Below are 25,903 nucleotides of genomic sequence, written 5' to 3'. Positions count from 1 at the left end.
GAGTCCCTCTGCATCCACATTTTTGAACAATTTCAGTAAGACTGGTAACAACTTTTCTTTATATATCCCGTAGGATTCAGCTATAAATCTGTCTGGTCCAGAGCTTTTTTGTTTGACAGGTTTTTAATTACTGATTCAATTTCGGAACTCATTATTTGTCTGTTCAGGGTTGCAGTTTCTTCTTGGTTCAATCTTTGGGGGTTATATCTTTCCAGGAATTTATTAATTTCTTCTAGGTTTTCTAGTTTGTGTGCATACAGGTGTTTATAGTAATCTTTGAGGGTTTTTTGTATTTTTGTGGGGTTGGCGGTAATGTCTCCTTTGTCATTTCTGATTGTGTTTTTTTAGATCTCCTTTTGCAAGGTGTGAAATTTTGTTGAAGACTTTTCCACACATTCATTACAATGGGGAAGTCTCTGCAGTATAAATTATCTAATGAATTATTAGAGAAACTTGAGTTTGAAGACCTTGTCATATTCTTTGCATTTGCAAAATGTCTTTGCAGTATGGAATAAAACATGAGTAGTAAGGCTTGAGTGCACACTAAATTCTTTTTTTTTTTTGAGACGGAGTCTCGCTCTGTCGCCCAGGCTGGAGTGCAGTGGCCAGATCTCAGTTCACTGCAAGCTCCGCCTCCTGGGTTTACGCCATTCTCCTGCCTCGGCCTCCCGAGTAGCTGGGACTACAGGCGCCTGCCACCTCGCCTGATTAGTTTTTTTTTTTTTTGTATTTTTTAGTAGAGACGGGGTTTCACTGTGTTAGCCAGGATGGTCTCAATCTGCTGACCTTGTGATCCACCCGTCTCGGCCTCCCAAAGTGCTGGGATTACAGGCTTGAGCCACTGCGCCCGGCCCACACTAAATTATTTGACACATTTGTTACATTTGTAGTTTCTATCCCATATGAATAGTCCAATGTTGTGCTAGGTATGAAATGCGACTAAAGGCCTTGCCACACTCACTACATTTGTAAGGTTTCTCTCCAGTATGAATTTTCCGATGTCGTGCAAGGTGTGCAATTCGATTGAAGACCTTGCCACATTCATTACATTTGTAAGGTCTTTCTCCAGTATGGATTCTCTGATGATTGGTTAGGGATAACTTGTGTCTGAATGCCTTGCCACATTCATTACACTTGTAAGGTTTCTCTGCAGTGTGGATTACAAGATGGGCTGAAAGGCCTGAATACTCACTAAATGCTTTACCACATTCATTACATTTGTAAGGCTTCTCTCCAGTATGAATTCTTCGATGTCGTGCAAGATTTGAAAGTTGATTAAATACTTTTCCACATTCATTACATTTGTAAGGTTTCTCTCCTGTATGAATTCTCCAATGTTGTGCTAGATGTGAATTTTGAATAAAGACCTTACCACATTCATTACATTTGTAAGGTTTCTCTCCAGTATGAATTTTCTGATGTCGTACAAGGAGCGCAATTCTATAGAAGGCCTTGCCACATTCATCACATTTGTAAGGCTTCTCTCCTGTATAAATTCTCCAATGATTTGCTAGAGATGACTTGTGACTGAAGCCCTTACCACATTCATTACATTTGTAAGGTTTCTCTTCAGCATGAATTCTTTGATGTCGTGCAAGGTAAGAATTATTGCTGAAGACTTTACCACATTCATTACATTCAAATGGCTTCTCTCTGGTATGAATTCTTTGATGTCGTGCAAAGTTTGAATTGTAACTAAAAACCTTGCCACAGTCATTACATTTGTAAGGCTTCTCTCCAGTATGAATTCTCCAATGTTCTGCAAGGTGTGAATTGCGACTAAAGACCTTGCCACATTCATTACATTTGTAAGGTTTCTCTGCAGTATGGATTACTTGATGTTTGGTAAGGCTGGAAGACACTCTAAAGACTTTGCTATGCTCATTACACTCATAAGGTTTTTCCCCAATGTGTTCTTTCTGTTCTTGTGGGAGAAATGAAGAATCATCAAAATCATTCCTATTAAAAATGGGGGTTTTGACACTGGAAGAAATTTCTTGAAGAGAGGAAACAGAGGAACTGTGGTTGATAAAGTTTTCAACTTGATTACATCCATTTATTCCCCTTTCATCTGGAAATAGCTCCAGTTCAGACAGATGTAAGTGAAAGGATACTCCAAGTTGTTTTTTAATTGGTTTGTCTTTTGCATTGCTTCCCAAGGCATAGCTGCTCCCTAGGAAAGCAAGAAAAGAGTAAAATTCAGACCCCATAATTCTGGCATGTTTAGAGTCTGATGAAAAACTAGAATCTGCCTCATCTGACTCAGACATTGGAAGAAATATCAGCACACTCTGTACATCATGTTGGCAGTGCTCAAAACAGAAGAGGGTAAGGTGACGCACTGGAGTGCTGGGAAATCTATAGGAGTCAAAGGATTATGGGTGAGTTTGAGAGGGATTATGAGCAGAGAGATAGGGAACTGAAACCTTCTGAGAAAAAGAAGGGACAAGTCTCTTAGGGAAAATAAGACACTTAAGAGAAGTGGTATACACAATAACAGTACATGCACAAAACTAGGAAAGGCACATCCCCGGAAAAGGAGTGAATGTTCCCACACCCTTTACAACAGACTAATTAGAAAAGATCTCCCTCTGACCAAGTCTTATACAAAACAACTGAGAGAAGCAGTTATTTTACCAAACCTAATCCAAAAATTACAAGGCCTAGAAAAGGAAAGAGAATTATGGCTAAAAAGTAAATAAAGCCAAACCTAGAAAAAGACAGGCAGCTCTCTAAATTACTAGACAAATATTTATTTAGCTGCTTCAGCCTCCCAAAGTGCTAGGATTACCGGCATGAGCCACTGCACTCAGCTTCAGCAAGCTTTTTCTGTGTTCTTTTAGAGACAAGGTCTCACGATATTGCCTAGACTTCTTGGCTCAAGTGATCCTCCTGCCTTGGCCTCCCAAAATGCTGGGATTACAGGCACAAGGCACTGCACCTGGCCCTTGACAAATATTTAAAGCAACTGCCTTAAGATTCTTAATAAGCTAAAAGTTATCAGAGAGAGATAAACAACTAAATGAAATCAGAAAAATAATACATGAGAAGGAGGATATTAAACAAAGGAGGAAACATAAAAACATTCTGGAGCTGAAACACAAGTAAAAATTCATTAGGTGCTCAACAACAGATGGATAGAGCACAGAAAAGAATGAGCAAACTTAAAGATCAGTTATTCAAAACTATCAGCTCCACCAGGCACAGTGGCTCATGCTTGTAATCCCAGCACTTTGGGAGGCCAAGGCAGGCAGATCACGAGGTCAGGAGTTCAAGACCAGGCTGACCAACATGGTGAAACCCTGTCTCTACTAAAAATACAAAAATTAGATGGGTGTGGGGGTGCACGCCTGTAATCCCAGCTACTCAGGAGGCTGTGGCAGGAGAATCGCTTGAATCCAGGAGGCAGAAGTTGCAGTTAGGCAAGATCGTGCCATTGCACTCCTGCCTGGGCTACAGAGTGAGGCTCTGCCCCCTCTAAAAATATATATATATATATGTATATATATGTGTATATATACATGTATATATATAATCAGCTCCAAAGACCAAAAACAAAAAACAATGAAGAAAAGCAAATAAATGCTAACAGGTTTTTTGGATGCTCTCAAGCACAACAATACACAAATTATTAGAGGTTCATAAGGAGAAGACAGAGGATCAGAAATTGCAACTGAAGAAATAATGTCCAAATAATTGTCCAAATCCCAATTCTGAAGAAAGACCTGAATATACAATTCAAAAAGCTTGACCATTCGAATTAAAATTAACCCAAGGATGTTCACACAGAGATAAATTATAAACAAATTAACAAACATCAACGACAGAGGAAGAATTTTGACAGCAGCAACAAAAGATATTTGCCATTTAGAACAAAATGTATAAGACTATGTACTTTTTTCAGCAGAAACTTTGCATGCCAGAAGACAGTGAGATGACATATTGAAAGTGCTTAAAATCAACCAAGAATACTGTATGGAGCAAAAGTCAGCTGCGAAAATAAAGGAGAAATTTAGACTTTCCTCGATAAAGAAGAGTTAAGGAAGTTCATTAGTACCCTGGACCTGTCCAACAAGAAATGCTACCGGGAGACCTTCAAAATGAAATAGAAGGATTACAGACAGTACCGGTAAACCAAATGAGAGGATAAAGTTCTCCATTAAAGTAAAAAATGACCCAGGCACAGTGGCTCACACCTGTAATCCCAGCACTCTGGAGGCCGAGGCAGGCAGATTGCTTGAGGTCAGGAGTTTGAGACCAGACTGCCTAACATGGTGAAACCCCATCCCTACTGAAAATACAAAAATTAGCCAAGCATGGTGGCGCATGCCTGTAATCCCAGCTACTTGGGAGGCTGAGGCAGGAGAATCACTTGAACCCGGGAGGCGGAGGTTGCAGTGAGCCAAGATTGCACTGCTGTACTCCAGCATGGGCAACAGACGAGAATCCATTCCCCCATGCAAAAAAAAAAAAAAAAAAAAAAAGCAAGAATAGAGAAGCCAGAAACAAACCCTCAAATACTTGGTCAAATGATGTTCAATCAAAATGCCAAGACCATGTAATAAGGAAAAGACAGTCACTTCATCACAAATAGTGCTGAACAAAAAGGATGCCCACATGCAAAGGAATGAGGCTGAACCCTTACTTTACACTTCATGTGTAGTATCTGGGGAAACTTTACATTTCCCCAGATATAACACACGAAAGGAAAGAAGGTAAAAATACACACAATGCACTATGACAAAACTGACAACTATTGTGGATGGAAGAAAACAATGACCAAAATGTAAAGAAAACCTACCATATGTGAGAAAATATTTGCATAATATATCTGTAATAAAAACTTAATATCTAAAATATATATAGGCCAGATGTGGTGGCTCATGCCTGTAATCCCAGCACTTTGAGAGGCAGTTGCAGGTGGATCACCTGACGTCAGGAGTTCGAGACTAGCCTGGCCAACATAGTGAAACCCCCATCTGTATTAAAGATATAAAAATTTAGCCGGGCACGGTGGTGTGCATCTGTAATCCCAACTACTTGGGAGGCTAAGGTGGGAGAATTGCTTGAACCTGGGAGGCACAGGTACCAGTGAGCCGAGATCACACCACTGCATCCAGCCTCAGTGACAGAGCAAGACTTCATCTCAAATAAATAAATAAAATAAAATAAAATAAATATATAAATAACTCCTACAAAGCAAAACAAATAACCCAATTAAGAAATGTAGAAAGAAATACACATTTTTCCAAAGGTGATATATGACCATATGGGAAAATGCAAAATATCACACATCATTAGAGAAATGCAAATAGAAAACATAGATTTTTCCTCACATGCATATAGAATATCACCTCACACCCATAGAGAATATTTATTGTCAAGAAAGGAAAAAAAAAAAAAATGAAACACCAGAAAATCACAAGTGTTGTCGAAAATATGGTGAAATAGGAGAATTCTGTGCTCCTGTTAGTGGAAATGTGAAATGGTACAGTCACTTGGGAAATAAGTATGACATTTTCTGAAAGAATCTAAAATCAAATGATTAGTATAGGCAACAACTCCACATCTGGGTATACAGATAAGAAGATAAAAAGTCGGGCACAACGGCTCATGCCTGTAATGTTCCCACTTTGGGAGGCCAAGGCAGGTGGATCACCTGAGGTGGGGAGTTTGAGACCAGCCTAGCCAACATGGTGAAACCCTGTCTCTACTAATAATACACAAATTAGCTGGGCATGGTGGCGCACACCTGTAATCCCAGCCGCTCAGGAGGCTGAGGCAAGAGAATTGCTTGAACCCAGGATGTGGAGGTTGCAGTGAGCCGAGATTGTGCCATTGCACTCCAGCCTGGGCAACAAGAGCGAAACTCCATCTCAAACAAACACACACACAAATGAAAAATAAAATAAAAATAAAGACAGCATCTTGAAGAGATACTTAAAAACCCACGTTCAAGGCCAGTCACGATGGCTCATGCCTATAATCCCAGCACTTTGGGAGGCCGAGGTAGGTGGATCATAAGGTCATGAGTTTGAGACCAGCCTGGCCAATATGGTAAAACCCCATCTCTACTAAAAATACAAAAATTAGCTGGGTGTGGTGGTGGGCACCTGTAGTCCCAGCTATTTGGGAGGCTGAGGCAGGAGAATCACTTGAACCCAGGGGGGAGAGGTTGAAGTGAGCCAAGATCACACCACTGCACTCCAGCCTGGGCGAGACAGCGAGACTCCATCTCCAAAAACAACAATGACAACAACAAAAACCCATGTTCATAGCAGCATTATTAAAAATAATAAAGAGGTAGGCACAATGCAGGTGTCCACCAATGGATGAACAGTTAAACTGTGGTACAGACAAATAGAAAAACATTATTCAGTCCTGAAAGAATATATAAATTTCTTGATGTGCTACAAAATAGATGAACCTGAAAGATACTACGCTAAGTGAGATAAGCCAGTCATAAAAAAACAAATATTGTATGATTCCATCTAAAATACTGAAATTCATACAAACAGAACAGAAACGGAGAGGGGAGAGAGTGAAATTGTAGGAGGAATGAGTTAAATATTACTGGTAATCAATTAAATCTAAATTCAAAATAAAATAAGACTAGGTATCGTGGCTCATGCCCGTAATCAGAGTACTTATGGAGGCTGAGAAAGGAGGATTGCTTGAGTCCAGGTGTTCAAAATCAACATAGGCAACATAGCAAGACCCCTGTATCTGAAAAACAAAAAGAAGCTGGGCACAATAGCTCACGCCTATAATCCCAGCACTTTGGGAGGCCGAGGTGGGCAGATCACTTAAAGTCAGGAGTTCGAGACCAGTCTGGACAACATGGTGAAACCCCGTCTCTACTAAAAATACAAACAAAAAGCTGGGCCTGGTGGCAGGTGCCTGTAATCACAGATACCTGGAAGGCTGAGGCAGCAGAATCCCTTGAAGCCGGGAGGCGGACGTTGCAGTGAGCTGAGATAGCGACACTGCACTCCAGCCTGGAAAACAGAGCAAAATTCCATCTGAAATAAATAAAAAGGAAGGAAGGAAGGGAGGGAGGGAGGAAAAAAGGGTCTCCAGTCAAATAAACAAAAAATACATATATTTATTTATTTGAAACCGAGTCTTGCTCCATCTCGCAGGCTCTGTTTCACAACAGAGTGAAACTCCATCTCAAAAAAAAAAAAAACAAACACTAAAATAAAAACAAAAAACAAAAACTAGATAAAACAAAACAAAACAAAAAGCCCAAACGACAGCATGGCTTCCACCCTGCCCATCTGAGCTCTTACCTGTGTTCACACCTTTGATGTGCTCCTTCCCATCTGAATTTTTTGCTATTTTCACTTCACGCTCACCAGACCAGGGCTCCCTCCTTTGCTCCAACATGGAGTTAATATTCAGGTCAGGAAGAGAGATTCCTGTTTGTAAAAAAAGAATCAAAATGTGCGGTGGCATCTCCAAAATCCAAGCCCTATGTGTAGGAAGGAGAAAGGATATCACAAATGAATCAAGAATAACGTTTCACAAGTTCATCCACAGACTGCCTCCTTCTGAATGCTTAGGGAATATTATAAAAAGCAGACATCGAGCCCCTTCCCAGTAACTACTGAGTATAAAGCACAGAAGTAGAGGCCGGGTGCAGTGGCTCACACCTGTAATCGCAGCACTTTGGGAGGCTGAGGCAGGCAGATCACCTGAAGTTGGGAGTTCAAGACCAGCCTGACCAACATAGAGAAACTCCGTCTCTACTAAAAATACAAAAAAAAAAAAATTAGTCGAGTGTGGTGGTGCATGCCTGTAATGCCAGCTACTCGGGCAGCTGAGGCAGGAGAATCGCTTGAACCCAGGAGGTGGAGGTTGCAGTGACCTGAGATCGCGCCATTGCACTCCAGCCTCCAAGAGTGAAACACTCCGTCTCAAAAAAACAAAACATAAAAAAAAGCACAGGAGTAGAAAACAGGGAAGTGGGTATCTGAAGTTTGCCATAAGGTTTTATGCAGCTGGGTGCAGGGGCTCATGCTTGTAATCCCAGCACTTCAGGAGGCTGAGGCAGGTGGATTGCTTGAGTCCAGGAGTTTGAGACCAGCCTGGCCAACATTGTAAAAATGAAAAATACAAAAATTAGCCGGGTGTGGTGGCAGGCGCCTGTAATCCTAGTTACTAGGGAGGCTAAGGCGAATTGCTTAAGCCTAGGAGGTGGAGGCTGCAGTGAGCCAAGATCATATCAGTGCCCTCCAGCCTGGGTGACAGCAAGACTCAATCTCAAAAACAAACAAAAAGGATTTTATGCATAGTTCAGCCCTGGTACCACCCAATGATGTATAATGAAGGGGACAGAACATCTGAAGAAAATCGACATTTTGGCCGGGCGCGGTGGCTCAAGCCTGTAATCCCAGCACTTTGGGAGGCCGAGACGGGTGGATCACGAGGTCAGGAGATCTAGACCATCCTGGCTAACACGGTGTAACCCCGTCTCTACTAAAAAAAAAAAAATACAAAAAACTAGCCGGGCGACGTGGCGGCGCCTGTAGTCCCAGCTGCTCGGGAGGCTGAGGCAGGAGAATAGCGTGAACCCGGGAGGCGGAGCTTGCAGTGAGCTGAGATCCGGCCACTGCACTCCAGCCTGGGTGACAGAGCGAGACTCCGTTCAAAAAAAAAAAAAAAAAAAAAAACTAGCCGGGCGAGGTGGCGGGCGCCTGTAGTCCCAGCTACGCGGGAGGCTGAGGCAGGAGAATGGCGTGAACCCGGGAGGCGGAGCTTGCAGTGAGCTGAGATCCGGCCACTGCACTCCAGCCTGGGCGACAGAGCGAGACTCCGTCTCAACAAAAAAAAAAAAAAAAAAAAAAAAAAAAAAAAGAAAATCGACATTTCAACTCCAGAAAACACTATGGAGCTTTTCATTTCTGAGTCAACAAGATTTTTAGATTTTTTTTTTCTTTTTTAATTTTTTTTATGAGATGGAGTTTCACTCTTGTTGCCCAGGCTGGAGTGCAATGGTGCGATCTTGGCTCACTGCAACCTCTGCCTCCCGGGTTCAAGCGATTCTCCTGCCTCAGCCTCCCAAGTAGCTGGGATTACAGGTGCCCACCATCACGCCCGGCTAATTTTGTATTTTTAGTAGAGACGGGGTTTCCCCATGTTGGCCAGGGTGGTCCCGAACTCCTGACCTCAGGTGATCCTCCTGCCTTGGCCTCCCAAAGTGCTGGGATTACAGGTGTGAGCCATTGGTCCCAGCCTGAGTCAATAAGGTTTTTTTTGTTTTGTTTTTTTTGGGGGGGACGGAGTTTTGCTCTTGTTGCCCAGACTGGCTATGACATGATCTCGGCTCACCGCAACCTCTGCCTCCCAGGTTCAAGTGATTCTCCTGCTTAATGTCAGTCAAACAATGCAGGGGCTCCCAGGAGGCACACAAGGGAAAATGCTGAAATAACCAAGGGCAGATCCCGGCTTCTGCAGGGGCACGATCCTCACCCAGGGATACCAGGTTCCTGTAGTTCTCCAACATCACGTCCTTGTATAAAGCCCTCTGTGCAGGGTCCAGGCATTTCCACTCCTCCTGAGAAAATTCTATGGCCACATCCCTGAATGTCAAGTGTCCCTAAAATGAAAAACACATTTCGCCAACAGGATATGTAAAGAGTATTTATCTTCACTCAAAATGAGAAGGGAGTTAAAAAGATTAACTCGATTGAAGAGAATGTTCTGACGAATCTACATTAGGGTATTTGTGATGTAGTTATGTGTCTGTAAATGTGTTTTTTTTCTTTTTGAGACAGAGTCTTGCTCTGTCACCCAGGCTGGAGTGCAGTGGTGCGATCTTGGCTCACTGCAACCTCCACTTCCTGGGTTCAATCAACTCTTGTGCCTCAATCTCCCAAGTAGCTGGGACTCCAGGTGCACACGATCACACCGGCTAATTTTTGTATTTTCAGAAGAGACAGATTTCACCATAATTTCACCATGTTGGCCAGGCTGGTCTTGAACTCCTGACCTCAGGTGATCCACCCGCCTGGGCCTCCCAAAGTGCTGGGATTACAGGTGTGAGCCACCATCCTGGCCTGAGAGTTGTGTTTTATTACACTTTTCCAAAATAAGTTATATTTTAAAAATCAACATAGATTTTTCATTTTGTGGACATATAAGACACACAAATAAAAAATTAATCCATGGTTATCTCTACAGAAGGATTAGATATTATTTTTGACACTCCAAGTGATATTCAGTATCTACCTGATCTGCATATCTACCAATAACACCACCACTACTATACAAGTGGTGTCTTCGGAGAGGACGATGTCCACAGTGGCTTCAAAAAAAAAAAGAATTATAGGCATGGTGGCTCACGCCTGTAATCCCAGTACTTTGGGAGGCCACGGCAGCAGATCACCTGAGGTCAGGAGTTCAAGACCATCCTGGCCAATGTGGTGAAACCCCGTCTCTACTAAAAATACAAAAATCAGCGGGGTGTACTGGTGGGTGTCTGTAACCCCAGTTACTCAGGAGGCTGAGGCAACAGAATCGCTTGAACCCAGGAGGCGGAAGTTGCAATGAGCCAACATCACACCACTTGCACTCCAGCCTAGGCTACAGAGTGAGACTCTGTCTCAAAAAAAAAAAAAAAAAAAAGAAGTATAAAACTGTGATGATAACAATAGCAATGACTAAAGCTTTTGAACACTTCCCATGAGACAGGCACTACTCTAAATGCTTTACATGTACTAACTGCTATAACAACAAAAGACCAGGAACGAAACACCTGTCCCTGTCTTATCGAGAAGACAACTGTGTCACAGATACGCTAAGAAACTCGCCCCAGGTGTAAGGACTAAAAACAGCAGAGTAAGCACTGCATCCCAGGTGTCCGGGCATTAGAACCAAACCAAAGGAATCAAACAATGAACAGATCAGCATCAAAAGTAAATTGACAATTACCTAAGAAAAAAGTTAAAACAAGTTCAGGGATAAAATCATGGGCCTTCATAAAGGGTCATTATATATGAGTACACACATGTATCCCATAATATGCTACTATTCACAGCCATCAACTCATTAACATGATGGTGCAGGACAATTTCTGAGGTCATGGATAATATTTCAGATGTAATTTCAACTGTTAAAAAAATAAAATACGTAAAAATGATGATGTGTCTTTAATAAAACCATAGGCTTGCTCATCTGTGCAGTCATGGACACACGTCACATGTACACACATAAATATGTACACTTAGACCCATATACACTAGCACACGTATACACTTATACACATTAACTGAAATAGGAGTTGTCTGTCAATAATCTATTTTTTAGATGACATTTGTCATCACTATTATTTTTTAATTCTTAGAGACAGGGTCTCATTACGTTGTCCAGCCATGGTGGTGGCTTATTCACAGTGTACTACAGCCTTGAACTCCGGGGCTCAAATGTTTCTCCCTCCTCAGCCTCCCAAGTATCTGGAACTAAAGATTTGTACCACTGCATCCACCTGTCATTGTTATTTTTGCTATGTACATTTCAGCATGTTTGCAACAAAAATGTAAAAGCTGTTCTCAATTTAGTTTATAAACACTGTTGTATATTAAGCCATTAAAAAATTATAGACGATGAAAAAACAGAAAGTTGAACTCCAATCTCTATTAAATACCCAGATTCAAAAATATAAATGCAGGTTGGGCATGGTAGCTCCACTTGTAATCCCAGCACTTTGCGAGGCCAAGGTGGGAGGCCTGCTTGAGGACAGGGGTTTGAGAACAGCCTGGGCAACACAGAAAGATCCCATCTCTATTCATATAAAAAATATGATTATATATAATACTTCAAAAAATTGAGATGGGGTTTCAGTACATTGCCTAGGGTGGCCTGAAACTCCTGCATTCAAGGGATCCTCCTGCCTCAGCTTTCCAAGAAGCTGGGATTCTACACACATGTGATTGACCCCGACTTACATAAATATAATAATTATGTCCATAAAATTTACGTGTTTAGGTATTTACAAAAGCCCAATGGGGTTTATCAATATATTCCATTAATAAAATAAAACATTAATACATGATAGAAAACTTATTAATATTATATAACAATTTAACAAAATAAGTCAAAGAAAATATCTCAGCAGTATACATCTTAAGAAATTACTAGATAATTAAAAACAAGGCCAAAAATAAAACTCGAAAACAAAAACAACAATATCATTAAGCAAGAACATCTCAGGAAACATGATAATCAGCAGTAAACATGGCAGACATTTGCTTGATTTTAAGGCAGAGAAAAGGGGGCTGGTCTGTGCTGCAGCCAATCACCACTGTACAGGATGCCTGAGCAGTGACTAGAGGAGAGGTTAAAAAAAAAAAAAATTAGTGGGGGTTGGGGGCAGGAAAAAGCTGGATTTAAAAATCTATATAATTAATAAAATTATTGTAACCAAGACAAAGAATGTCATTTTAGCATATTAACTAATAAGAATATATTAGCCTGGTGCAGTGGCTCACACCTGTAATCCCAGCATTTTGGGAGGCCGACACAGGCGGATCACTTGAGGTCAGGAGTTTGAGACCAGCCTGGCCAACAAGGTGAAACCCCATCTCTACTAAAAATATAAACAATTAGCTAGGCGTGGTGGTGGGCACCTGTAATCACAGCTACTCGTGAGGCTGAGGCATGAGAATTGCTTGAACCCAGAAGTCAGAGGTTGCAGTGAGCTGACATCTTGCCACAGCACTCCAGTCTGGGTGACACAGCAAGACTCTGTCTCAAAAAGAAAGAAAAAAGAATGAAAAGAAGAAAATAAATTTAAAAATACATATTATATTGGAAAAAAGTTTCCTTCTTTAGCAGCAATATTTATAAAATGACACATACAGTAAAGATCCATCTGACATCTCCCTTAGGAAATATACAAGGCCCCGAACTAGAAGACATTCCAGACCTGTGGAAGAAATCTGCAACTCTACTAAGAGAGTCATGTCAGCAAGACAGAGGAACAGGAAGCCCTGGACCATTTTGAATCCATGTAGACACAACTTAAACAAGAATATGTGGGCCAATTGCCTTTGTGAGAAATCCAGAAGACACTCAGGAGGCTGCACCCAGAGGTGCACCAGTACCAAGTCAACCTACTGGGACCTGATTGTGAAAATATGTGACACACACTCACCAGAACGCCTGCCCAGGCATGACATGCCATCATCTAGAGGACACCACAAACTCCAGATTTCTCCTGAGAGAGGAAAACAATGGGAATGTCTTTCCAACCTTCTGACTTTTCAGGGGACTGCCTAAGGGGACAAGTTTCTGTCTTGTCTGAACAGAAGCATTAAAGTAACAGGGCCCCAGGTCAGGAAGCCACTGAGAACAAAGGCACCAGCATAAACCAGAGCCTGCAGTAACGCAGGCAGACACTAGGTGGCGGTGCAGACCCCAGCTTCCTATTGCCCCACACAGGCTGCAGAGCAGGTGCAGAAAGGGGAGCTCCTGAGCAGAACCTGGTCATCCCCTTCAGTGAGGAGGTGACAAGCAAAGCCCAGAGAGGACGCATCCCAGATAAGGAGCGGGACCTCCAGAGTCTCCAGCTGGGCTGACCACAGCGCATTCTCCCTGAACCAAGCCAGACACTAAAAACAGAGAGGTGACTGATTTTTAATTCAGACAACGTTCACATGAGGGTGCAAAGGAGCAAATTTTCACAACTTACAGAATAAAGGATCACAAAACAATCACCGAGAATTTTACTTAAAACACCATAATGCTGTATAAATGTAATTCTACAGGACTTGCTCTCACTCCTGACAGAGCTGACAGCAGTGGGTCCTCAGAGAGACTGAGGGAGGGTGGAAAGACTCCCTCCCATAACAACTATTTGCATGTCACTTAGACATTTAGGACAGGGAATGCTTTGTATTTGATGGCCTAACCTGCACATTTGGAGTTTTCCTGTAAGACAAATTTATATATCATTTGATGTTGAAAAAAATGATAATAATTGGTGGACAAGAATACGATTTCCTCCTCTCTAATTACAAAAAAAAAAAAAAATCTGCTCCAATCTCTGAGCAAAATTACCATGCTTTTTGCTTAACATAGCTGGGGCAGGAGACCCCCTGAAGGAAAATCAGTCTCTGGGAGAGGTACATGCTGAGGATGATGAGAGAACGTCCTCCCTGAACCAAGCTAGACGTAAAAAACTGGGAAAGGCGTTTAGCTTCAAATGTAGTAAAAATCAGGCAGGAAGGCTGGGCATGGTGGCTCACACCTATAATCCCAGCACTTTGGGAAGCTGAGGCAGGTGGATCAACTGAGGTCGAGAGTTCAGGACCAGCCTGGCCAACATGTTGAAACCCCATTTCTACTAAAAAATACAAAAATTAGCCAGGTGTGGTGGTGGGCACCTGGCATCCCAGCTACTCGGGACACTGAGGCGCAAGAATTACTTGAACCAGGGAGACAGAAGTTGTAGTGAGCTGAGATCGCACCACTGCATTCCAGCCTGGATGACAGAGACTCAGTCTCAAAAAAAAAAAAAATGAAGCAAAAATCAGGCAGAAAAGGTTTCTCCTTCCTGTACTCTTTTCCTAGAATTTACTAGGTGCTTGTGCACAATAATACATGACTTCCATGTGCAGTTTCTGGTCTACAGAGAGGTGATGGTGCACTCAGATGTGGCCCCTGAACAATCCCTACTGCCCAACAGCTCTAATGCCATGGGGCCCACACCCCATCTCCATCCATGTTAGGGAGTAAGCCCTTCCCAGAACCATGCCCGGTGGAGCCTCATCCCCAGTTCATATCACTGGGTAACGGGAGATGGAATCTAAGTGAGGTAAGAGGGACTGAGGTGCTGACAACAGACCCTAAGCTTGTCATAAACAGGCTTTAAAGAAACTGGCCATAAACAGGATTTCTGCAGCAATGAAACATGCTCGTGATGGCTATGACGCACACTGCTACAAGTTGTTGGTTTACTGGAGCAAGGCGAGGAATACCTGGCCTGCCCAGAGTGGAAAACTGCTCAAATGACAAACAATAGCATGAGTGGCCTGGGCCTTAACAACATGTTTTTGCTGCAGATAATTAGCCAGAGCCTGTTTCTCTACTCCTCGCTAAGAATGTTTTGTCTCCCATAAGGAATGCTTTTAGTTACCTGTAATCTATAGAAACAATGCTTATCAATGGCTAGCTGTCAACAAATATGTGGGTCAAACTCTGTTCACAGCTCTCAGCTCTGAAGGCTGTTGGCCCTGATTCTACTTTACACTCTATTCTTGTGTCTATGTCTTTAATTGCTCTAGTACCGCTAGGTTAGGGTCCCCACGAAGGAGCTGGTCCCTGCAAGTGGCGCCCAATGTGGTACTCGAACTCGAATCAAAGGGTCGCCAGAGCTGGAGAATGTGGAACTATGCTGGAGGACACCCGAGTACTCTTAAGCAATCCCCATGGTAAAAGAGGAGCTCAGAAGCATCAGGGTAACAATGGGAAAAGGTTCAAGCAGACATGAGGCTTATTTGAACCTGCTTCAGCAGCTCCTAAGAAAAGGAGGAATAAAGGTTAGCACTAGCTGACTCGTGGAGGTTTTTAGGTGTGGTAAAGAAATATTGCCCCTAGGCGGGGCGCGGTGGCTCAAGCCTGTAATCCCAGCACTTTGGGAGGCCGAGACGGGCGGATCACGAGGTCAGGAGATCGAGACCATCCTGGCTAACACGGTGAAACCCCGTCTCTACTAAAAAAATACAAAAAACTAGCTGGGCGAGGTGGTGGGCGTCTGTAGTCCCAGCTACTCCGGAGGCTGAGGCAGGAGAATGGCGTAAACCCGGGAGGCAGAGCTTGCAGTGAGCTGAGATTGCACCACTGCACTCCAGCCCCGGCGACAGAGCAAGACTCCGTCTCAAAAAAAAAAAAAAAAAAAGAAATATTGCCCCTGGTTTCCGGACCGAGGAACTATGAATGTAGAGGTCTGGGAAAAGGTAGGCAGCACACTGAAGAAGGCATATAAGGATGGGACTGAGGATATTCCTGTAACTGTCTGGTCAGTGTGGGCTCTGGTTCATTCCACCTTGGAGCCTTTCCACACAGATGAGGAGGAGGAGGAATCAGAGGAAGAAGGAGCATGTAACGAAGTAACAGAAGAAGTGACAGAGCAGGTTTCCTTGCCAGCTAAAGCAGCAAAGGAGGGAGAGGTTTGTCCGTACCCCTCTACATCCCCTCATCATTTTGAAGAAAAAGAGTGGCCTGACCCTCCAGATCTTTCTTTTCCAGAGGACACTGGGTGAAAAGTAGTTGCCCCAGTGACTGTTCAAGGAGCACCTCAAGTGACTGCTCTCGGTTCTATTCAGGCAGGAATCCAGGAAGCTAGACGAGAGGGTGATATGGATGCTTGGCAGTTCCCTGTTAGAATACACCCACCTGATCAACAGGGGAATATTATGGCTACATTTGAGTCTTTTCCTTTTAAAATACTTAAAGAATTTAAACAAGCTATTAATCAATATGCACCAGGTTCTCCTTTTGTAATGGGATTGTTAAAGAATGTTGCTGTCTCCATTCAAATGATTCCTACTGATTGGGATGCACTTACCTGAGCTTGTCTAACTCCTGCTCAGTTCTTACAATTTAAAACTTGGTGGGCAGATGAAGCTTATGCAGGATGAGGCCATATAGCAGCTTAGAGGACTGTGCATTAGAGCTTGGGAAAAAATCACTTCAGGCGGCAATAATACCCTTCAAGTGCTGTAAAGCAGGGACTGAAAAAACTGTACACAGATTTTTTAACTAAATCACAGGAGTCGCTTAAAAAGGTGATCGCAGATTCAGCTGCTCAGGACATAGTACTGCAGTTATTAGCTTTCGACAATGCCAATCCTGAGTGCCAAGTCGCTCTGCGACTTATGAGGGAAAAGCACATTTGGTTAACTATATTAAACCTTGTGATGGTATCGGAGGTAATCTGCATAAGGCTACTCTGCTAGCCCAGGCAATGGCAGGAATGAAAGTGGGTAAAGGAAATACTCCATTTCCTGGAGCTTGTTTTAACTGTGGGAAGCATGGTCATACTAAAAAAGAATGTAGAAAAAATCACCAAGTCGGGCCAACAGTTTGGGGGGAAAAAGATAACTGCTAAGCCTGGAATATATCCAAAATGCAAAAAAAGGAAAACAATGGGACGATATTCTCTGTGCTGCCCCCACTCAGGAAATATTACTCCAATGTTACACTTACAAAATTTGATTTGTCATGCCAGTTTAATTATAGCTCCTGACAAAATTCAGACTACTACTCCTTACTCCGACTTAGGGAGAAAAAGACACTACAATAGTAAATGACACTACTTAGTAAATGACACTACAATACTGCCACAGAAAGTAATCATATGTAAGTATCAATTGAAAACACTGAATGACTTTCAAAAATTCCTAGGGGACATTAATTAGATACGACCTGCTCTAGGCATTCCTACCTATGCAATGAGTAATCTATTTTCTATCCTTAAAGGAGATCCTAGTCTCACTAGCCCTTGGCAATTAACAAAGGAGGCTGAGGCAGAGTTACAACTGATTGAAAAACAAGTATATAAAGCTCAAATAAATAGAGTAGATCCAGAAAAGACTTCAGACTTACTGATTTTTCCAACTCAGCATTCACCTACTGGTGTTATTGTCCAAGAGCAGGACTTGGTAGGATGGCTCTTTCTTCCACATACTAATTCATGGACACTAAGTCCTTATTTGGATCAAATTGCTACTCTGATAGGCAATAGGAGAACTTGAATTGCTAAATTGCATGGAATTGCTAAATTGCATGGATATGACCCTCTTACGAAGGCACAAATACAACAAGCCTTTATAAATAATCTTACTTCGCAAACCCAGTTAGCTGATTTCGTGGGTGTTCTTAATAATCACTTTCCAAAAACAAAACTATTTCAATTTTTAAAATTAACTAGATTCTCCCTAGAATAACTAAATTTAAACAATTAAAAGTGCTGAAAATGTTTTTACAGATGGGTCTAGTAATAGCAAACCTTTTTTTTTTTTTTTTTTGAGACGGAGTCTCGCTCTGTCGCCCAGGCTAGACTGCAGTGGCCAGATCTCAGCTCACTGCAAGCTCCGCCTCCCGGGTTTACACCATTCTCCTGCCTCAGCCTCCCAAGTAGCTGGGACTACAGGCGCCCGCCACCTCGCCCGGCTAGATTTTTGTATTTTTTAGTAGAGACGGGGTTTCACCGTGTTAGCCAGGATGGTCTCGATCTCCTGACCTCGTGATCCGCCCGTCTCAGCCTCCCAAAGTGCTGGGATTACAGGCTTGAGCCACCGCGCCCGGCCCTCTATATAGAATATTAAACACATTACTGGCATCCCATATAATTCACAAGGCCAATCCATTGTGGAAAGAATGAATCTCCCCCTAAAACAGCAATTACAAAAACAGAAAGGGGGGAACAGTGATTATGGAACCCAAAATATGCAATTGAATCTAGCATTATTGACTTTAAATTTTTTGAGCCTGCCTAAAGGCCAGATGCTACAGCAACTAACAGCATCTACAGAAATCAGCTGCAAAGATGGAAGTGCAACAACTGATTTGGTGGAGAGATCCAATAACAAAAAGTTGGGAAATAGGCAAAATAATAACTTGGAGTAGAAGTTATGCTTGTGTATCTCCAGGCCAAAACCAGCAGCCGATTTGGATACCATCAAGACACCTGAAGCCTTATCATGAGCCAGACGCTGAGGAAGAGATTTTTGGGAGGAACGTGCGGACCCCCCAGTGGCAGCCACGTCGAGACTGACAATAAGGCCTCCTTTTCTGTTTGTAGTGGGTGATTTAAAACCTGATCTCCCTAATTATCATGTGACTTGTCAAGAATGTAGATTGTTTTCTTGTGTGAATTATTCCTTGTATAATATTGATCATTCTATTTTAGTGGTAACAGCCCAAGAAGGAGTATGGATACCCGTAAAGCTTTCCCGTCCTTAGGAAGCCTCTCTTTCTGTGCATATTATTACTGAAATTCTTCAAAAGAATTCGGCCGGGCGCGGTGGCTCACACCTGTAATCCCAGCACTTTCAGAGGCCGAGGTGGGCTGATCACGAGGTCAGGAGATCAAGACCATCCTGGCTAACACAGTGAAACCCCATCTCTACCAAAAATACAAAAAATTAGCCGGGTATGGTGGTGGGCACCTGTAGTCCCAGCCATGCAGGAGGCTGAGGCAGGAGAATGGCATGAACCTGGGAGGCAGAGCTGGCAGTGAGCTGAGATCGCACCACTGCACTCCAGCCTGGGTGACAGAGCGAGACTCCGTCTCAAAAAAAAAAAAAAGGATTTGAGGTGCTCTCAGCGTTTCACTGCCACTTTAATTTTAATCATTATGGGATTGATTGCTGTCACAGCTACTGCCACGGTAGCTGGAGTTACTTTGCATTCTACAGTACAAACAGCAGACTGTGTAAATAATTGGCAGAAAAATTCTACTTTGCTGTGGAATTCCCAAACTAACACAGACCAAAAACTAGATAATCAAATCAATGATCTCCGACAAACTGTAATGTGGCTAGGAGACCGAGTAGTTAGTCTAGAATATAGAATGCGGTTACAATGTGATTGGAATACTTCTGATTCTTGCATTACTCCTCATCTGTATAATGAAACAGAGCAAGAGTAGGAAAGAGTTAAGAGACATTTAAAGGGTCATACTGGAAATTTATCTTTGGATATTGCAAAACTGAAGGAACAAGTACTTCAAGTCTCTCAGGCACATCTGACGCTAATGCCAGGAACTAAAGAGCTTGAAGGAAGTGCAGATGGATTAGCAGCTATTAACCCATTAAAATGGATCGAGACACTTGGAGGCTCTGTGATTTCAAAGATTATTGTGCTTTTAATCTGTGTTGTTTGTCTTTGTGTAGTCTGCAGATCCGGATCCCGAATCCTGTGAGAAGTAACCCACCATGACAAAGCAGCCTTTGCCTTTATCGCTTTGCAAAAACAGAAAGGGGGACATGCTAGCAACAGGCCCTAAGTCTGTCATAAACAGGCTTTAAAGAAACTGGCCACAAACAGGATTTTTGCAGCAATGAAACATGCTCGTGATGGCTATGACGCACATTGCTACAAGTTTTTGGATTACTGGAGCAGGGCAAGGAACACCTGGCCTGCCTGGAGTGGAAAACTGCTCAAGCCACACACAATAGCATGAGTGGCCTGTGCCTTAACAACACATTTTTGTTGCAGATAATTAGCCAGAGCCTGTTTCTCTACTCCTCGTTAAGAATGTTTTGTTTACTGTAAGGAATGCTTTTAGTTAATCTATAATCTATAGAAACAATCCTTATCAATGGTTTGCTGTAAATAACTACGTGGGTCAAACTCTGTTCGCAGCTCTCAGCTGTAAAGGCTGTTGGCCCCGATCCCACTTTACACTCTATTCTTGTGTCTGTGTCTTTAATTCCTCTACCGCCAGTAGGTTAGGGTCGCCATGACCGAGCTAGTCTCAGCACTGAGGGAAGACATAGATGAGTGCAAGCAAACCTGTCAGACTCAGAGAAGATTCCCAACTCCAAGGCCCAATGTTTCTGAAACAAAGGAGGCAGAACAATCCACTAAGAATATCATCTCACCTGAGGAAGAGCCGTCCCTGACTCCTTTGCTTTCCTCTTCCTTCTCTTCTGGGCTATTTCATCACACAGCATGACTCTTTGGAAGTCAATCCTAAATGTCAAAAATATGCTGTTTAGGGCTTAGAATCAACACACCCTCTTCCTGTGCCACAACCACACACACAGGTTAGACCTCACCCTGTGGAAAATGTCCTCTGCCAGACCCAGCCCTGACCAAACCCCATGCAGAGCACAGCCCCACTCCTGTCTCTATGGATCCCAGACTCATGTAATCACTCTGAAATGGAGGACACAGAGCCTTGGTGCTCGGCACCAGATACAGAACACAGTGGAATCCGCTTATCCATGAGGGACATGTCCCAAGTCCCCCATTGGATGCCTGGAACTTCAAACAGTACTGAACTCTATTTATTCCACTTAAAAGATGCATGTGACAGCTTCTCATTGGCATATCTAAACTGCCAGTGTCAGTCAGGCATGGTGGCTCACGCCTGTAATCCCAACAGTTTGGGAGGCTGAGGTAGGTGGATCACCTGAGGTCAGGAGTTCAAGACCACCCTGGCCAACATGGTGAAACCTCATCTCTACTAAAAATACAAAAATTAGCTGGGCATGGTAGCACACAACTATAATCCCAGCTTCTTGGCAGGCTGAGGCAAGAGAAATGCTTGAAACCAGGAGGTGGAGGTTGCGGTGAGCTGAGATCACATCATTGCACTCCAGCCTGGGCAACAAGAGTGAAACTCCATCTCAAAAAAATAAAATAAAAAGAAAGAAAAAATCAGGGTATCCCAAAGCCCCTTCTTTTGATTAACTTGCTAGGAGGGTTCTTCCACCAGGCTATTCATCTGTATCTTTTGCAATATTCTTCATAGCAAATGGATAAAACTAAACAAAATGCTTCCTTGAGTTCTATGAACCAGGCTAACAAATTAATAAAATCCGAGCAAAGGGTCAAGGGAATCCTCAATTTTTAGATGTTTGGTTGAAGTTCAGGTCCCAACCAGGAACTCACAACCAGCACGTGAAGTAGGGGCAGCCTTGTGGAACTGAGCCCCCAACCTGTGGGATCTGATGCTCACTCCATGTACACAGTGTCAACTTGAGTGAAATTACGGATCCCCCAGGCGGTGTCTGACGAATTGCTTGTTGGTGGGAAGAAATCTCCACACATTTTGTTCATCAGATATGAAGCATTCTGTGTTGAGTGTTCATTATTGTGTTGATTGCAAGAGTAGGAAGAACACTGGTTTTCCTGCTATCTTACACATTCGCCCACACCCTACCCCATCCCAGGAAAAGGAAAGTGGGTGACCCACACCTGAATGACTCAGTCACCGACCTGTGCCTGAACAGGGAATGTGAGTGGAAGCTAAAGTCTGATGCCAAGAATTATAAAATGCACCAGCCTCACAGACAGGAGTTTTGCACATCTCATCTTCATCTGTATTTTTAAAGCACATTTCATATAATCAGATTAATCAATGTCACAACTTCATCATAATAGCCAATCAACTCACCGTTCATCTGCACCCAGGGTTCCCCCTATTCTCAGTACTGTGTTTCCCTCCCTCATTCTCACCTTCTTTCTCTAGCTTTTTTCCCCCCTCTTTATTTTTCCCCTAAGATTCTGCTCACTTTGAGCCTCTCTCTTCTCCTAATGTTTCTCCCCTTATTCCTTCTCTTCCTTCTCTTCCACCTGTTCTGCTCCATTCTGGACACTTGTTTCACCCCTTTTTCAAACTTTCTGCTCAATCTTTGATCGTCCCAATCTCCACCTATTTCTGCCTCTTACTTTTTGTTGTTGTTGCTGTTGTTGTTGTTTTCTGAGATGGAGTTTTGCTCTTGTCGCCCAGGCTGGAGTTCAATGGCCAGATCTTGGCTCACTGCAACCTCCGCCCCCGGGGTTCAAGGGGTCCTGCCTCAGCCTCCTGAGTAGCTAGGATTACAGGCGCGCCACAACGCCCGGCTAATTTTTGCATTTTTGTTAGAGACGGGGTTTCATCCTGTTGACCAGGCTGGTCTCAAACTCCTGACCTCAGGTCATCCACCCACCTCGGCCTCCCAAACTGCTGGGATTAAAGGCATGAGCCACCGTGCCCGGTCCTGCCTCTTTCCCTGTCTCTGTTCCCCCTCTGCTCTCCCTGTTAAACCCCTTCTTTCCTGTTACACCCCCTTGTCCCCACTCTCTGGCACCCTGAGATCCCAGCCCTCCCCCTGCTGTGGTTCTCCCTCTGCTCTCCTTGTCACCAGCTGACCCCTCTTGCTGTCCCAGCACTACGCTGCTCTGTCTGCCCTGGCTCCAAATCCCTCCTCCTTTCCCCCAGTCTCAAACTGAGGAACTTCCCACTTTGCTGCACCTCTCACTATCTTGCAGTCCTTCATCTCTCCGGAGACGGCACTTTTCTCTGCATTTCTTCAGTTGCTTTTCTCCCTCTGCTACTTTCTCGGCTTCATTCGCTGTCTCTGCAAATCCCCCATCCACTTTCTACTTTGCCATCTGCTTAGGGCTCTCCCTCAATCTTCCTTTCTCCTTCAAGATGTTTCTCTTTCTTCTCCCCCGCTCTCCAGATGTCTCTTTCTGCACATATGCACATGGAAGGAATTGGGATCAGATGCCCACGTGCAGAAGAACACCTTTTCAGTGGGGTGTTACTTAGACTGCAAGAACACTGGATGTCAAAAGACAGAATAAGTCACCTCCCCACACCCCGGGTCAGGAGAAGCGGTGGCTGGGAAGAGGAGGCCTGGGGAGTAGCGGGGCCCCGGATCAAGGAGGGTCTGGATCAAGAGAGGGGTGGCGTCTGCAGAATCCCAGGACTCGGCAGAAGACGCGGCTTCTCCTGGATTGAGATTGGAGCGCTGCGCTCCAGGGTCAACAAAGGCGAGGTTTGGGGGACCTGATAGACGGAATCCACCTAGCGGGGGAGGACTTTACGCGGTGCAGGGCGGATGTAGGCATCACAGAAGAATTTGAAGCAGGAAAACTCCTCGATAGGAGGTGACTACATGGCCCTGTGGCAGAAAGACGGGGGACAAGACCCGTCGCCGCGCGATTTAAACACACAGGGAAACAACCGCGGGACTCTCACAGGGACGCCTGAATTTGGTCGGGGTAGAGGGAGCGGTGCCAGGATTTCAAGGTCTGTGTGGCCCCTCAGATCCCGGGTACAGAAGCGCGGGGGAGCTGGGAAGCTCAGATTTTAATTTACACAAAGGGAAACTCACGCGCCGCGGCGTGACCTTCACTCCACGCGATCCGCTTCCGGGTTTGTGGGAAACCGCGCACGCAGCGGAGAGGTCAAAGCTGGGCGGCCAGGCAGGGGCGGGGTGGGGCGGGGTGGGGCGGGGCTTGCGCTTCCCTCCGCCTCGCTTCCAGCGCCTCTGTTTTCCGGGTTTTGCGGGAGACCTGTCAAGGATGCTAAAGCAACTCAGCTGTCTCCGCACTGTACTCTTGCCGGGACAGAGCAAAGTCGGCTGATGATTAGATCCAGGAAAATTGCTGCTATTAAAGGTAATCTTAAGCCGGCCGTGGGGTGGGGCACTTGTACCAGCTACCCCGAAGACTGAGGCGGGAGGATCGCTTGAGCCCAGGAGTTCGAGTTTACACGGAGTTATAATGGCCACTGCGCTCCAGCTTGGGCGACAGAGACTCAGTCTCTAAAATAAATACATAAAAAACTAATTTTAGCAATTTAATTAAAAAGCCCTGGGATTGTCTGTGAGATCAGATTGTTACTGTGTCTATGTAGAAAAGGAAGATATGAGAAACTCCATTTTGATCTGTACTAAGAAAAATTGTTTCTGTTTTTCTGCTAACCTGTAGATGCTGTTAACCTGTAACTTTAGCCCCAACCCTGTGCTCACAGAAACATGTGCTATAATGAATCAAAGTTTAATGGATTTAGGGCTGTGCAGGATGTGCCTTGTTAACAATATGTTTGCAGGCAGTATGCTTGGTAAAAGTCATCACCATTCTCCATTCTCGATTAACCGGGGACACAATGCACTGCGGAAGGCCCCAGGGACCTCTGCCCAAGAAGCCTGGGTATTGTCCAAGGTTTCCCCCCACTGAGACAGCCTGAGATACGGCCTCATGGGAAAGAAAAGACCTTATATCCCCCAGCCCGTCACCCATAAAGGGTTTGTGCCTACACTGAGATGTTTGGGTAAAGAGAAACATAAATCTAGCCTACGTGCACATCTGGGCACAGTACCTTTCCTTGAACTTACTCATGATACAGATTCCTTTGCTCACATGTTTCCCTGCTGACCTTCTCCCCACCTGTTGCCCTGCTACACTCCCCTCACTAAGATAGTAAAAATAATGATCAATAAATACTGAGGAACTCAGTATAGTACTGGTGCCAGTGCGGGTCCTCCGTATGCTGAGCGCCAGTCCCCTGGGCCCACTGTTCTTTCTTTATACTTTGTCTCTGTGTCTTATTTCTTTTCTCAGTCTCTCTTCCCACCTGAGGAGAAATACTCACAGGTGTGGAGGGGCTGGCCCCCTTCAAAAGCCATGCAAGTTAATACCTGAACTGCAAAGCCCTGCCTGGGTGGAATGTGCAATTTCATGCTGACGGCCCACAAAGCAGAATAGAAATCCTCTCCTTTTGTATTCCCTGTTCTTACGGGAGGGACAGAGATAACCCTGTGCTCAGTTCCAGAGAGTTTCCTAGTGACAGCACCTGGAGGTGCTAAGGCCGGTGAGAATTTAGGTCACCAATTGTTGCTTTTAAAAAAGCATTAACTGACCGGGTGAGGTGGCTCACACCTGTAATCCCAGCATTTTGGGAGGCCAAGGCAGGGGGATCATCTGGGGTCAGGAGTTCGAGACCAGCCTGGCCATAGTGGTGAAACCCTGTCTCTACTAAAAATACAAAAATTAGCCGGGCATGGTGGCACATGCGTGTAATCCCAGCTACTCGAGGTAGAGGCAGGAGAATCGCTTGAACCCCGGAGGCGGAGGTTGCAGTGAGCCAAGATTGTGCCACTGCACTCCAGCCTGGGTGACAGAGCGAGAGACAGAAAAAAAAAAAAAAGCTTTTAAAAATAGATGTAAATTACATAGTTCTTACTTACATTTGTTATTCTATTCCAATTTGAGATGAATGAACCTCAAATCCCTTTCAGATAAACTTAGTTGACATTGTAATATGCTTACATCAATAATTTCTAAGTATACCGTAATTTCAAATTCACTTTGTATGCATTCTGAAAGTAACTAGAAAACGTACTTTTAACAATTGTGATCCTTTTTTAGGTGTTTTCTTAATGTTCTCTCATGT

The 25,903-nt window shown here is 43.9% G+C and overlaps 1 protein-coding gene across 5 annotated transcripts; it reads right to left on the bottom strand.

Annotated features, from left to right (window-relative positions):
- Window positions 1–743: 743 nt before the first annotated feature.
- ZNF480 (zinc finger protein 480) lies at window positions 744–23,941 on the bottom strand. 5 transcript variants are annotated; one of them, XM_033229026.1, is made up of 6 exons: window positions 22,973–23,827; window positions 21,955–22,056; window positions 20,613–20,703; window positions 9,475–9,601; window positions 7,293–7,421; window positions 748–2,173 (listed from the first exon to the last, which is right to left on the bottom strand). In XM_033229026.1, exons 3-6 carry the CDS (start codon window positions 20,682–20,684, stop codon window positions 894–896), a joined length of 1,608 nt encoding a protein of 535 aa, XP_033084917.1. In that variant the 5' UTR covers window positions 20,685–20,703; window positions 21,955–22,056; window positions 22,973–23,827; the 3' UTR covers window positions 748–893. The 5 variants fall into 5 exon arrangements, with proteins under 5 accessions (XP_033084920.1, XP_033084919.1, XP_033084918.1 ...); XM_033229029.1 differs by lacking the exons at window positions 21,955–22,056; window positions 22,973–23,827 and adding an exon at window positions 23,841–23,880 and having other exon boundaries at window positions 744–2,173; window positions 7,293–7,474; XM_033229028.1 differs by lacking the exons at window positions 21,955–22,056; window positions 22,973–23,827 and adding an exon at window positions 13,157–13,219 and having other exon boundaries at window positions 746–2,173.
- Between the last annotated feature and the right edge of the window lie 1,962 nt (window positions 23,942–25,903).

Source organism: Trachypithecus francoisi, unplaced genomic scaffold (assembly GCF_009764315.1).
Source record: "Trachypithecus francoisi isolate TF-2019V2 unplaced genomic scaffold, Tfra_2.0 Lachesis_group12, whole genome shotgun sequence".
Taxonomy (NCBI): domain Eukaryota; kingdom Metazoa; phylum Chordata; class Mammalia; order Primates; family Cercopithecidae; genus Trachypithecus; species Trachypithecus francoisi.
The sequence above is the reverse complement of the archived record's forward strand: the minus strand, read 5'-3'. Positions and strand labels throughout refer to the sequence as shown.